This window comes from Marmota flaviventris, chromosome 14 (assembly GCF_047511675.1).
Source record: "Marmota flaviventris isolate mMarFla1 chromosome 14, mMarFla1.hap1, whole genome shotgun sequence".
Classification (NCBI taxonomy): domain Eukaryota; kingdom Metazoa; phylum Chordata; class Mammalia; order Rodentia; family Sciuridae; genus Marmota; species Marmota flaviventris.
The window spans coordinates 83747951-83763202 of record NC_092511.1 but is presented as its reverse complement, the minus strand read 5'-3'; the positions used below and the strand labels follow the sequence as shown (position 1 = coordinate 83763202).

Sequence of the window (15252 nt, the reverse complement as noted above, 5' to 3'; positions counted from 1 at the left end):
TGACTCAGTTTCCCCTGCCAACTTAGAATTGATTGCATTGCTTGCTGGAAGGGCACATGTGCACAGGCAATCTCTAGGATGTGGCAGGTAATTACTGAAAATGACTCTGAGTCTCATCATTACTGAGAGTGATTTGGGTGACTAGTAAGGCAGTCAGTGCTTCTTGACAATAAACAAACCCTACTTTATGTAAATGACAATTGGTAGACCAGGATTCTGTCATCCTACTGGATGTTACTTACATCTGATAATGTATGAGCTAGTTCTCATTGACACCAAGCCAAGAATTCGGTTTTCACAGTAGAAATCCCAGGCAAGGTGCACAATAAGGCAGATCTGAGCCCTGCCGTGCATTTTTTCTATGCTATCCAAATCAATGCTCACAACACAATGGCTTGTGTTCAACTGGCCCCGGCCTCAAAGCAATTTGCTGGTTCTTCCTACATAAATTTCCAAAAGGGTTTGCTTGCCTAGAGCTGAGAGAGTCGGAGCAGGGGCAGGGGAATAGGATGCAAGAGACTGAGACACCTGGAGCAGAACTTGAACCCACACTCCATCCACAGCCCTCCTTGACAGGACAGGAGCGTGGGATCTCTGGCGGGCTCCGCCTCCACACCCCGGTCTTGTCCCCACGACCGTACCGTCTCACACCTCAATCCATGCTCCCGCCCCGCCCCGCCAGCACGCAGGTCCCCGCCCCCCTCCGTCGCCCCGCCCCCACGGCGCGGCCCGCCCCTGCGCTCCTGTCGCCCCGCCCCGTCCGCTCGGGTCGGCCGGAGCCCGCCTCCCCCCTCGTCTTAGCTGCCGGGTTCCTCGCGCTGGCCCGGCCCCGGCCCCGGCCCCGGTCCCGGGCTCGAGCCTCGCCTCCCCACGTCCCGGCCCGAGCCCCGCTTGCCCGCCGCAGGCCCGCCCGCCTGGGGCGGAGCTGCGGCAGGTGCCGGCGCGGGGCGTGGCGGGCGTCCGGGGCGCCAGGTGCGCCCCCGCGCCAAGATGGCCGACCGCCGCCCGCCCGCTGCGGCCCCGCTGCTGCGCGCAGCCCTCTGCCTGCTGTGCTGCGCCCCGGCGGCCGTGCGCGCCGTCCCGGAGCTCGGGCTCTGGACCCAGGCGGTCGACGACGTAAGTGGGCGGTGGGGGCCGCGTCCGGGTCCCGGCCCTCGCGGGGCGCGCTCGCCACGGGCCGGGGCTGCTCCCCTGGCCCCGCCGAGCCCCAGGCGCCCGGGGCCTCTGTCCGCGGCAGCGGCGGCCAGGGGCGCCCGACCCGCGCCCAGGAAGAGCAGGCTGGCCCTGCCGGGCGGTTGTCCCTGCCCAGCGCCCCCAGGCCTGGGGCCACGTCCTGGTTACTCGAACCGGAGCCCGAGTCTCGGCGACCCGGTGCACCTGGGCCACCGACCCGCCGGGCGGGCGCAGTGTCTGCGGCCTGCTTGTTCAGACTGAGCCGAGCGCGCTGGCCGCCGCCTTTCCTTCTCAGATCAGAGAGGGGTCGCGCAGGTCACCCCTCCTCCCCGGCCTTTCCCTGGCTGTCGGGTCAGTTCCGGGACCTTGTGGCGCGGGGCGGGGCCGTGGTTCTGGAGCCTTGGAGGGGCCGGCTGCAGGAATGGGTGGGTGGACACGTCCCTGTTGCAGAACTGGCGTCCTGTGGTTAGGGGAGATGCTGTGGGAGGAAAGCAGGGGTAGAATTATGGAAAATCTTGCAAAAGAGAGACAGAAAGTCGGGAAGAAGCATTATTTCCTTTTCTGGAATCAGATGACTCATCCAGCTCTGTTTGTGATGAGTATTTTCCACATGCATCGAAATGATGTCCAACTAAAGATGAAATTTACATTTTAATTTCCTCAAACCGCCCCCCACCCCCGCCATGAACAAAAGCTACACAGAGGAACAAATGTGGGCATTTTTCTGTCTTTCAGACCCAATGCAACTATTTCTTCCAGGGTTTTTCTAAGTTTGTGCTCTGTGTTGTGCACCTGTATGTATCTGCTTTTTTGAATTTCTCTGGACAGTAAGAAACAAAATTTAGTAGACCACACTTATGGTTTCCTGCTGTTCCTATAGTGGAAGCAATTAAGAAAGTCATCATAAACTGAAGCAAATTTACTGTGCACACTGTTAATCTGCTTGAGCATATCTCCAAAGCTATTTGCCTGTGTGTTGGATGGTGACAATCCAAAGGCCACAGGGGAAGAGTGACTTTGATCCATGAAGAGAAGTTTTGTTTCTTGGATGCCACATAATTCAATTAGGCTAACATTATTCTTATGTAACTGGCAAGTAGTGGTGGGTCCATAGGGCCATCTTTGCAAAAAGTGGGCTGATTTTTTCCCCCATTTTAGGTGGTCAAAATTCTCCCCTCAGAAAAGGAAAAAGGAGTGGGGCTTTCTTTGATTTGTACTGCAAATCCATCAAGAAATGTTCTTTTGATTAAGTTTAGCAAACAGCTAGTGTGCCTTGCACTAGACTGGTCATTGTTGTTACAAAGATGAATTTTACACACTGCCCCATATCTTAAGAAGCTCATGCAATATTAGGGACAACTGATTCATGAGTGGATAATTATGTATGTGGCAGCATGCCCAGGATAGGAACGTCAAGTTTGGGTATGTTGAAATTACAACAGGAAGCCATAACAGTTTGGGAAGGAGATAGTTTATCAAAAGTACATTCACTTTGATGCAGGCTGGGGTTATGGCTCAGTGATAGAGTGCTTGCCTCGCATATGTGAGGTACTGGGTTCAATTCTCAGTACCGCATATAAATACATGATTAAAATAAAGGCCCATCAGCAACTTTCACTTTGAAACCAAGCCAGCAGCATGCAGTTGCATAGACCCTGCATGTCACATCCCAGTCGTACTAATTGCGCAGTGCCCCAGCTCTGCCCCCACCCCAGCAGGGGCACTTCTGATTCTCACTGAGGGCAAGTGCAGAATAGGCTTGCTGGACAGGATTTTAAGCAAGTGAGTGATGTGATCAGACTTAAATTTTAAAAGATTCTCTCTGGTCAGACAAAGGAGTTCAAGGATCAGAGATCTCTACTTTGTAGGGTAAAACTATTCAAACAGTAGAGGAAAAAAATTTAACCAGATCTTTTTATGTTTGTTTTTCATTTTAGAAATCAGGACCCTTGATATTTAGGAAAACTATGTTTAACTCTACTGAGATCAGGTTTTCTGGTAAGCATAACTAAATAATATACTAATATAAACATCTATATTATAAGTTAATCCATTAATTTAATGTAAACTAATGTAACAGCATATATAGAAAGCTAAGCAAATATTTTGTTTTTAAGTGATCCTGACATTTTAGAGTTTGGTTTCAGTCAAGACTTTGGTTATTACTGAATGGTTTTTTCTCATCCTTCAGAAAATGGAATATGAATCATTCTTTAAAAATTATAATTAAGGTCTAATAAAGTAGCCTTCAGCAAAAAAATATTTGTTTTATGTGATATTTGACTGAGTCCCAGATTTCAAAAGATAAAAATCCAGGCTCGGGTTTTGCTCAGTTGGTAGAGTGTTTGCCTTGCATACACAAGGCCCTGGGTTCCAGCACCACCACAAAAAAAAAAAAAAGGTAAAAATCCTTTGAATACGTGAAATGTGATTGTGATAAGCCCTTAATAGTCCTGAAATTTTCTAAGTATGCATGGTTCAGTACAAAAAAAAATAGCTGGACACTACCATTTTAACTATGAGTTCTAGGACTTATGAAAATGAAAATATTTGTTAAGTGCTGTCTTCTCTGTGTAATTGCTGTTGTACCCATATTTTTGTATACTTTTAATGGATCCTATTTACTGTGGTTGAATTCTAGGAAAGTTCGTTACCAGGATAAAGCATATTCTTAGGGTAAAGCAAACTGGCTTCCCCGAGATCCAAAACTAGGCCCCTTTCCTCTATCGTGTGTTAGGGGTGAGTCTGCAACTCGTGGGTGTCTCCCCCGGAAGCTAGGCCAGCCAGCAGACAGGGAACAGAGGTGGTTTAGAGAAGTTCTGGTTTCATAGTCATCCAGGTGACCAGCATGTGAGGAGGAACTTGAAGTCTTGGGCCGGTGAGAAAAAGTTCTGCCCTCTGTTTGCTTCAGTGAATTTATGTCTCCGACTAGACAAACAGGCTTTCAACCTCTGACTGGGGCTGACAGAGACTATATGGGGGAGGAAATAATGTGGTCTACTGCAGGTGTCTTAAAACTTCTCTGCATAATGCCTAAGACAGTTTAAGAATAGACTGTAGTCAAAAAGTGATTTTAGCATATCTGAAGAAGGAATGGGGCAGGACAGAGGATGCAAGAGCAGAGTGTAACCCTGCTGGGATTTAGTCAAACTCTGAGTGACTCTGTCCAGCAGCGCTGTAAGGAGAGAGAGTGCTGGGCTACGGCTAGAGCTATAATGTGGCTGGCCTGTGTGGGGGAAGCACCCACCTGAACCTTTGTCCTGGTGCCACGCTCACCAGGCAGCCTTCCTGTCACCAGGGTGCTTCCAGGGAAGGAATTGGCCATCAATGCATGTCCAGTCTGCAGCTCCTCGTTGTTGAGAGTGAGTAAACGGCAGTCTAGTTTATCCGTTGACAGGATGGGATCCAGTGTTGGTGTTCTCACAGAACAAGTTTTAGTGCCTGCAGAATTAAGTGTGGTCTCAGCTCTTAGATGTGTTCTTGCTGTTATGGGACATCAGACATCTGGCTTTCTCTTAGGTGACTCCTCTTCTGCTACCCAGTTCAGGATGCAGTCATGTGGAGCATGTGTTGAAAATATCTCAGTGCAATTCACCAGCTGTTGACCTCATTATATCTAGAAAAAGCATTTGAAAAAATTCAACACCCATTCATGATAAAAACTCAGAAAACTAGAGATAGAAGGAAACTTCTTCAACCTGATAAAGGGCATCTATGAGAAGCCTGTAGCTAGCATGGCACTGTCAGTTCTCTCCAGATTGATCAATCAAGTCAGTTTAATCCCAATCAAAGCTGAGAAGGCTCTTTTACAGAATTAACTACGTGTTTCTAAAATTTATATTAAAATACAGAAGACCTGGAATGGCCAATACAGTTTTGAAAATGAACCAGGTTGAAGGGCTTTTGTTGTCTGATTTCAAAACTGTAGATTCATGGTGTAATTCTGGAGTAGGAATGGGTGTATAGACCGTGAAACAGACCAGAGAGCCCAGAGACAAACCTGAGCACAAGGGTTTGATTTTCTTCTAAGGTGCAGGGTTGTTCCTAGGAGAAGGGAGCATCTGGTTAACAGTGGCTGCTGCAACGAGTGGACATCCACATGGGAAAAGGCCTCTCCACTCTTCAGACATGGCACCCATCTCTCTCCAGAGCTTCCATTGCACACTACATCACTCTTCATTCAGTGCTTCATTTTGAATATTCTTCTGCTTTCCTCCTGGGTTCCTTTCTGCATCCCGTTCCTTCTCAGCAGTCTATACTTTTCCTTGATATCTTCGAGCTAGTGAAACACTCTGTCACATGCTTGTTTGCTCGTCCCTCATCTTTGTCATTTGGACTGATTTATCCATGAAGGCTACAGGACAGCTCTTCCTGTATTGTGTGTCTAGAGTCTTTGTTTCAATGATGGGTGTTGTGAATTGTACACTTGGAGTGCTGCATGAGGTTGTGGCAGGGTGTAAGAGCTCTCCTGAGCTTCCCCCACCTCTACTCTTCCCTTTTTCCATCTGTGTGCTGATCCTAGCAACCCTTCTTGAGGTGGTCAGGTCATGCTCACGCTCACCTGGGCATTTGCATGTACCGCCTCCCCTCCTCTCTGGGTCTGCTCCAGTTCTCCTCCCCCTCCAGCTCACCTCCACATAACTATACTTCAAGCTTTGTTGAATGGCATCAGGTGCCCTGCCCAGTGCTCCTCCACACCCTTTTGTCAGCCTCTGAGACTGTCCCAAGTACCTGCTTGTTGATCCTTCCCTCCCCAGCACCTCCTAGGTCATGGATAAGAATTATTCTTTTTTACCATTACCACCCTATTGTACAAGTGCCCTGTACAACAAGGCACTTAAGTATATTTTGAATGACTGAGTAATAACATTTTAGACTGATGTAGGTTCTGCCTTCACATAGCAGGCTAGTGGGTTGATTCTGACGTTGGAGTTACAGTGACAGTGGTATAGTAACTTTTGGTTAGCTGTAATAATTCAATGAATGTATCTGTGATTTCACAATGACTTTCTGGGGAAGTTAATGTTTTACTCATTGTTACATTAAAGTCTCCTATTTAAAATCGCATTCTCAAAGCCTTAAGTTTATGCTAGACTATACATTATTAATATAATATGAAACTTTCTTTTTCTAAACAGTTAAGTCATTCAGTTGTCTGAGGCCTGTGAAGTTTACCATAGAGTGGACCTTGAAGTATCATACCTGTCACAACGAGTACCCTGAGCTGGAAGTAAGTAAAGCGCAGTCTCGGTGTGAGCAAAGCTATGAGGGGCTGCCTCTTCCTCTGCAGGTGGCCCACGTACTCCCTGGAATGTGTCTCTACTTTCCTAAGTAAGACTTGCATCTCTGAAAAAAAGCTACAAAAGAAAAATTTTAAGTATAAAAATTTATTAGCTCATCAGGAGGAGGCTAGAAAAAGAGATTGTAATTTTAGAAGTGCCCCAGGTTAATGTTGGGACTTAAGCAACAAGTCGGAAGTGTATGCATTCTGAGAGGACTATATGCCTTATGGTTGCCTTGTCTCTTACCAAAAATGTCAGTAAATGTTGAAGGTAGGCTTGTAGGGGCCATGGATAGAGGGACTGTGGGTTACACACAAGTGAAAATCAACTGACACTTGAGAAAGAAATTTTAAATTTTACTTCTCTTAAAATACTAGCTTTAGGGAACCTAGAACTTTGTGAGAACAAGTAGGTTCAGTGAGTTCAAGTCTATCTCAGAGAAGGGCGAGGAGGAGAAGGAAACATGGGAAGATGGGAGGGAGAGGGAGGAAGAGGCCACACTCAGGAAGGCCTCCGCGCCTGGTTCTTCCCGCCTGAGGGCCCAGGACCCTGGTGTCTCCCTGACGGATGGGTCCTAGGTGGCTCTCTTGATGGTCACCTGGAATCATTTCATTTTAGCTTCATTTTCATTTTCACCTTCTCCAGTATCTGTTTGGCTTGTATCATGAACAATGCTTGTGTTCCCATATTTTATTTGTATTCTCTTTTCATTCAGAATAAATGTCCCTTTCCTTGAATACTGCCTTTTTTACTTTAACTCCCAGTTTTTTATCCCTTCACACTAAACTCTTCAATGTATTTCTTAGGAACAGGTATTCACGTAGATTATACAGTATAATTATTTAATTTGGGAAATTTAACATGGATGTGGTGCCACCTGATGTATTATTAGACCTTGCTTGCACTTCCCCTGTGTCCCAGTCGTGTCTTTGTGGTTTGGGGAGAAGCCGGAAAGGGCCATGTCCAGCATCACAGCGCATCATCCTTCCTTGTTTTTGTTTTTCGTTGCTGATAATCTAGAATGACATTTTATTTTTGAAGCGTGTGAACACATTTATTTTTACAAAATACCCCTTAGTTTGTATATTTCTGATACTACCTTATCAGATTCAGATTATTTACTTGTGGCCAGAATGCCATAGAATCCTGCTTTGTCCATTTTTGGTGATGTTATTTGGTCAGTTGATTAAGGAGGCATCTGCCAGCCTTCTTCAGTATAAAGTTACTACTTTTCTCTTTGTTATTAGCAATAATTTGTAGGGACACTTTTTTCCTTTGGTATTGGGGTGCTTTACCACTGAGCTACATTCCCAGCACTTTTTAAATTTGATTTTGACACAGGGTCTCTCTAAGTTGCTCAGGCTATCTTCAAACTTTGCAGTCCTCTGGTCTTAGCCTCATGAGTTGCTGGAATTACAGGCGTGTACCAGTATGTCTGATTGGGAAAGTGATTTTGACACTGTAAATACCCTATCTTTTCATCAAACATTCGTCATTTACTTTAGCATTCTTTTTACTTGCCTGTCAATAACCCAGTCATCAGAATGTACATAATAATTTTCTTTTGTTATATAGGTTATAATCTATTACTACTTTTTAAAAATTTATTTTCTCAAATTGGCCTATATTTGGTCTGTGAGAACCTTTTTTTTTGTACTGGTGTTTGAACCCTGGAGCACTTTACCACTGAGCTATATCACCAGCCCTTTTGTATTTTTTTTAGTTTGAGACAGGTTCTTGATAAGTTGCTAAGGGGCTCACTGAATTGGTGAGGCTGGCCTCAAACTCTGGATGCATCTGCCTCAAGCTCTGTGATTCTAGGTGAGCACCATGTGCCAGATGAGAACCAGCATTCTCAGTGGCTGAGCGCTGCCATCAGGAGCTTGGCTTATGCCTTTGTTCAGGATGCAGGGAACCTCAGGCTGTTGACTTGTAAGCACCTCCTCTGTGTTCGGTTGGGTTATACCTTTGCTTTGGGTGGCTGTTTGTTTTACCTTTCTTTGTAATTTAGTGCTATTTTCTTTGTAAAATCTCTTATACATAGGATAAGGTAGAAGTTGGCCCAGGACAAATTATGCTCTAGTTTCCTATGAACGATTTCTTTGTGGTGGCATCCTAATCAGTCATTTTCATACAGCAAGATTATGATTATGCAATGAATTCCATCAGTATGTACAACTACAATGTGCCAATAAAAATGGGAAAAAATTGATTATAGTTCTGTGCAGTGGCATGCACCTGTAATCCCAGCTATTTAGGAGGTGAACACAGGGGGATTAAAAGTTCAAGACCAGCTTGGACAATATTGCAAGACTCTATCTGAAAATAAAATAAAAAGGCTGGAGCTCAATAGTAGAGCACTCATTTTCAAGGCCATATGTAATCTATTTATGTAGGTATGTAATGGGATACCCATCACATACCTACATAAATAGGTTACATATTATTGTATCTGAATACATTGGATGGCTAAAATGTTGTGTGTAACCTCAGTTGTACTTAGAATTATATTCAAAACTTTATCTCTTTGGCTTTTTTTTTTTCTCTGCATATTTCCAAGTCTTCCAAACTGAATAAACGCTTGGTATTATGTATATATTAAGTGTTGATTATCTTCTAGGAAAAGAAGCATTGAAATAAATTATAACATAGAATTTTACCTTGGGTAGGAGATGTCCCAAAAACACGAACTTGAAGAAGACTTTTGTGCTTATTTGAAGAACATCAACTGCTGGACAACAAAAAATGAAAACTTAGATTGCAACAGTGATTTACAGGTGTTTCCCTCATTGAACGTGAGTAACAGCTGTGTTAAACAGATTTAGATTACAACAATGATTTACAGGTGTTTCCCTCATTGAATTTGAATATCAGCTGTGTTAAAGCAGAGTCTTATTTGTAGTAAACAGTTTTGTCAGTAATAAGTTCTGTCAGTATCTTGATGGAGGAACTTGATTCTAGTTTTAGACATTCTGTGTGTAGTAGTGTTACGTGGAAAGATCCTGTTCCTTTCTCTGTAGCCCTTTGTAGCAACAGTCTTGCAGAGCCTTTTATGATCCGCTGGATTCAATTTACCTCCCATTTGTTCTTCTCACTGTCATCAGTCCTTTGCGCCTGTCCTTCCATGGGATAAGCCCTCGACAAGGTCACCAGTGACCTCTGTGCTGTTAAATCAGTGATCCGTCATGGCCTGTCAGCAGCACTTCACACACAGGCACCCTCCTCTTCATATCCCCTCTCCTGTGGGGCATTAGAGGGCAAATGTTAATAGTAGTCTTCATGGATCAGGAGGTTATGGGGTAATTTTGTTCTGAAAATCCAAAAATGAAGATGTGTCTTTAGTAAATCTTTGAAGAAGAGTTCTTTTTAAAATGTGTGCAAGAATATAAACAGAGAAAAGTTCACATAAGGACACGTGGATGAATTTTCAAAACTGAATACACCTTTATACTCCCAGATCAAGAACAGAATATTTTAGTACCCAGAACCCGCTTTTATTTTGTGTAGGTTATATGTAAACACCATGTTATTTTATATGAGGGATATACAGATCTGTGGATTTGGTATCCACTGGGTGGGTGGTGAGGTCCTGAACCAGTACCCCCCACGATAACCACTATCCAGCAGTAACCACTCTGTGAAAAAAGTGTTTGTAAAAGCAGAATTTTGTTATTTATTTTCAGAGGATGTTCTCCGATGTTTGGTTTTCAAATCTTTATTCTAACATATTTTTCTTACTTCCTAAAATTACTTTTACCCATAGACGTGCAACAATATATAATGGGGTTATTTTACTTTTTTCCCCTTTTTCCAGAATAAAGAACTAACAGGTATCAGAAATGCTTCAAATCAGGAAGGATCGATGGTAAACCATTTTATTTGTTTTTAAATCAAAAGTGCAAAACTTATAGTAAGATTGAGGAAAAAAAAGATGGTAAACAGATAGTGTTATTAAAATCAGAAAGAAAAGCATCTATATAAATTGGCATATGCTGTTTCTGTCTTTGTTTAAAGATCTCTTTACAGTTGTGATTTAAGATTAACTTCTCTGCAGCCTTTCTTTTCTTGAAGAGTAGAATCCCCCTTCTCAATGTGTAAGACAGCATAGCAGGGGACTGCTGTCCTCATTAAGGACACACAGACAGGAACCACGGACAGACGTGAGGGCTGGGCGCGTGGCTCAGTGGTGGAAAGCTCACCTGTTGATCCCAGGAGGGAGGGAGAGGAGGAGAGACTGTGGAGGGAGTCAGGCAGTGTGGGTATTTTGGGGTGGCCAGGATACTACACAAACCACCTTGCGTGGAGAAGAGAAGGAATAGGAGCTGCTCAGGAGTGGCATGTGTGCGATTGTGTGCAGCCATCGGGAGGTTCCTAGTGAGTACAGTGGGCAGTGTTGTTCCTTAGCAGGCTGCTGACCTCGGAATCCTTTAGCCTACATGTGGTTGGTCCTCACATCAACTGCAGATCAAAAATATTTGTAAAAATGAATTTTGTACTGAATATGTACAGAGTTTTTTTTGTCATTTTCCCCTAAACAATACATTAGAACAACTATTTGCATAGCGTTTACATTTCATTAGGCATCATAAATCATATAGAGATGATTTTTAAGCATGCAGAAAGATGTATGTAGGTTATATGCAAACACCATGCCATTTTATATAAGGGCTATATGGACCCATGGATTTTTGTGTCCCTTGGTTGTGAGGTCCCCCGTAAGGGGCCACAATACTCAGTCTGACTCCTTTTAGACAATGTTATCTGACTTCCTTTCTTCCTCAATTCAGTGTTTAAAGAACACATTTAATTCAAACAATGCTTGATGATACTAGAGCAAAATATGAGAAGTTATATTAAGAAAAAATATTCATGATAATATTAAATAAACAGATCAAATTTTTTTATTTTATTTTATTTTTTTGGTACTGGGAATTGAACTCGGGGGCCCTCCACTGCTGAGCCACATCCCCAGCCCTATTTTATTTAGAGACAGGGTCTCACTGAGTTGCTTAGTGCCTCACTTTTGCTGAGGCTGGCTTTGAATCCTGTCTCAGCCTCCCAAACAGCCGGGATGACAGGCGTGCACCACCACACCTGGCAACAGATCATAATTTAAGGGGAGCCTATAGAAATAAGAGGTAGAGTAGGTTGAAGAGTGAGAAAAGCCTTTTTTTTCCCTCTGCCCCTTTTGAGTCTGGGAAGATAGTGGTTTAAAAAAAAAAAGGGGAGCAATATTTGTCATTTGCTGCCTACCCCTCCTTTTTGCTGTTTTATCTGTTTGTGTTTTTAAAAAGTGAACCAACTTAGTTACCAGGAACTGTTTTAATGTATGGTGAACAACTGTTCAACTCTGTCTTACACAGTAGCTTGTTAAGAATAACCTCAAGGATTTTTTCCCCCCATTTCAGGATATTGTAGCCAGAACACAGAGAGATGGGTTTCACATCTTTATTGTTTCTATTAAAACGGAAAAAGCAGACGCCAGCTGGAATTTGAATGGTAAATTACAGCATACACATTTCTTTACTGTCTGCGTTTTCTGTATTCTTCATCATCACTGATCTGAATCTACATTCTCCGTTAAAAATCTCTCTTTCAGAATTGGATCTGTTAGGCATGCATTTTGAGGATTTAAAATTTCGTACTTAATGTACCTTTTTTTAATGGATTGAAAATTTTATTGTTAACAAAAGATACTTTTTAAAAAAACATTTAGTTTTAGATGGACATAATACCTTTATTTTATTTATTTATGTGGTGCTTAGGGTTCAACCCAGTGCTCCACGCATGTGAGGCAAGCACCCTACAATTGAGCCATAACTCTAGCCCAGGAAATAACTTTTTATAAAATGAATTTTTCTTTAATTGACAAATAATTGTATATATTTCAGGGTTTTTTGTTTGTTTGTTTGTTTGTTGGTGCTAGGGGTTGAACTCAGGTATGCTCCACCACTGAGCCACATCCCCATATCCTTTTTTTATGTTTTATTTAGAGACAAGGTCTTGCTGAGTTGCTTAGGACCTTGTTAGGTTGCTGAGGCTGGCTTTGAACTCACGATCCTCCTGGGATCCCTCCCAAGCCACTGGAATTACAGGCATGCACCACTACTTAGAGCTATTTCAGATAAGAAATTTCAAACTTCAAAGAGCAATATAAATTTTTCCATCCTGTCAGATCAAAAAAAATCTTAACATATGGAAATGGGTATGCAACTTCTAACAGTTGTCATCTGTTATTTGAAAAATGTATTTTAAAGGATCCATTTTCTGGGGGGGGGGTACACACTCTAATCCCACCAACGTGGGAGGCCAAGGCAGGAGGATTGTGGGTTCAAACACAGCCTAGGTAACTTAGTGAGACTTGTGTCAAAAAATAACAAGGGCTGGGGATGTAGCTCAGTGGTGGAGTACTTCCCTAGAGTGCATGAGGCCCTGGGTTTGATCCCCAGTACTGCCAAAAAATAAATGTATCTCAAGAGAGGCTCTGTCTGCAGCCTAAGAGTGGAAGTAGCCTGTCAGCTGTGGCTTCTACAATCTGTGACACCCGCCTTTGCCCCGACCCTGAGTGCCTCTTAAAGCTCTAGTTCCCTGGTGCCCCATGAGAGCAGGCTCACAATAAACTGTTTTCTAGGGAGTGGACACTGGCCAGAATGACCTTGGCTAATGTTCTCCAGAGTGGGTGTCTGCTGGGTCACAATGGTAGCTAATAGCCTGTGGCAGCCCTGGGCACATTACTCTGATTCTGCCACTGGGGACCTGGAAGGGCTTATTCCAGTGGGAAGAGAGGAGCAGGTGAAGTCAGTGAAGCAAAGTGTCCACCAGCACTGAGGAGGCACTCACCCAGAGGCTGGAGCAGTGGCTTCCTGATGGGGACCGCATCCTGGGCAGATAGTCCAGGCAGAAAGAGCAGGGACCTTGACCCTGCCCTGCCCCCCAGCTACAATAGAATACCCAATGTTGGATGATTCACAAAAAATAATAGTGGTTCCTTTCCTCATAGTCTCGGAGGCTGGGAGGCTGGGAAGTCGCAGATCAAGGCCGTAGTAGGTTTGGTGCCTGGTGAGGGTCTACATCTGCGTGTAGGGTGGCATCTTGCTCTGCCCTCATCTGGCAGGAGGGAGCGAATGCCTCCTCCTCTCCTGGAGTGGGCAGAACAGCTAGAGGGGCCTCACCTGTTCCCCCCCCACCCTTTTCCAAGGTGTCAATCCATTGAGTGATGCCTACCCTCTTCTTTTTTGGTGCTGGAGATGGATTCCAGGGCCTTGCGGCTGAACTGCACCTCAGCTCACCACCCCGCTTCTTAGTGTCCCAACAGGGGGGAGTAGGTTTCAGCACATGGATTTTGGGGGGCATTAACACACCAGCCCTTCGCCCCTTTCCCAGGTGTTGTCCCTTTTCCCTGACACCATGGGCAGCATGGAGTCCCCGAAGGCTGGGAGCTGGAACCCCGCCTGGCCCTGGGTCCTGCACTGTACACGGCATGCTGCTCATCTCCTCAGGCAGAACCCAACCCAGGCGCTTGAGCTCAGCAGCTTATGCCACATTGCGTGAAGGGAGGGGTCCTCAGTGAGTTCGGCCATCACGAGGGGCCAGTGGCGGGTCTGGTTTGTAACTAGTACTACTTTGCTTTCTGTATAGGATCAGTTTTAGTTCAAGTTAAAGGTGTTTTGCTTGATAAGATTACATAATCAAATAGTTACTAATTATCCATACATCCAACATATGAGAAGGTAAAAATTGAGCATTTGTTGGCATGGTTTGCGTTTTTAAAGCCTTTTTGGAAGTGATCTTTGTTTGTTTGTTTTTGGCACTGGATATTGAACTCAGGGGAACTCGACCACTGAGCCACATCCCCAGCCCTATTTTGTATTTTACTTAGAGACAGGGTTTCACTGAGTTGCTAAGTGCCTCGCTTTTGCTGAGGCTGGCTTTGAACTCACAATCCTCCTGCCTCAGCCTCTCTAGACACTGGGATTACAGGGGTACGCCACTTCACCCAGCTATCTTTATTTATTTATTTATTTATTATAATTGGTGCATGATTGTATTTTAAGAGTTAAGATTGTTAACTAATTTTTAAATTTCTTCTTCTCTGATCCTATTGTTACCAGTTTCTCTTTCAATGATGGGACCTCATGGATATATCTCTGCATCAGATTGGCCTCTGATGATTGTAAGTATTTCTCTTTTTTTTTCTTTTGAAAAATGAATTTTGTGTCCTAATTGGGAAGTAAAAATTTTAAGAGTGTAGGGATACTATCATTGGTAGCTAATGCTTTTGTTTTGTTTTGTTTTTGTTTTTGGTGCTGGGGATTGAACCCAGGGCCTTATGCATGTGAGGCAAGCACACTACCACTGAGCTCTATCCCCAGCCCTGGTAGCTAATGCTTTGACATATCCTCTATTTCTGGTTCCAAAGTGACTGGAAAGTAAAGGATTGAATATTCAAATGTAGAAACGTCAACTTCCAAGTGGTTAGAAGCTATAACTGACTAAAATTGCTTTTCTTTCTACAGTTTTACATGGTGATGTGTATTGTTTATATATTATATGGTATACTCTGGCTGACGTGGTCTGCCTGTTACTGGAAAGATATATTAAGAATTCAGTTCTGGATTGCAGCTGTGATTTTCCTAGGAATGCTTGAAAAAGCAGTTTTTTATTCGGAATACCAAAACATCAACAGCACCGGACTATCAAGTAAGTTTTGAGGGTTGAGGGTCTCCATACCTATAGTCCTGCCTAGGAGTTGCCCAGCATCTGGGAGCAGAGCCTGGCAGGTGTCCCTTCCTGCAGG

At 44.0% G+C, this 15252-nt stretch overlaps 1 protein-coding gene across 2 annotated transcripts in view; it reads left to right on the top strand.

Moving 5' to 3' along the window:
* Positions 1-922: 922 nt before the first annotated feature.
* Tmem87b (transmembrane protein 87B) overlaps positions 923-15252 on the top strand; it is a 50388-nt gene continuing 36058 nt past the window's right edge. The window contains exons 1-8 of one of the 2 annotated variants that reach the window (XM_071601818.1): positions 923-1116; positions 3111-3171; positions 6312-6403; positions 9125-9250; positions 10270-10320; positions 11864-11954; positions 14567-14628; positions 14972-15155. In XM_071601818.1, the coding sequence (XP_071457919.1) occupies positions 991-1116; positions 3111-3171; positions 6312-6403; positions 9125-9250; positions 10270-10320; positions 11864-11954; positions 14567-14628; positions 14972-15155 (793 nt within the window). In that variant the 5' untranslated portion in view covers positions 923-990. The remainder of the gene's footprint in view (positions 1117-3110; positions 3172-6311; positions 6404-9124; positions 9251-10269; positions 10321-11863; positions 11955-14566; positions 14629-14971; positions 15156-15252) is intronic. The other variant, XM_071601817.1, reaches the window with a different exon arrangement.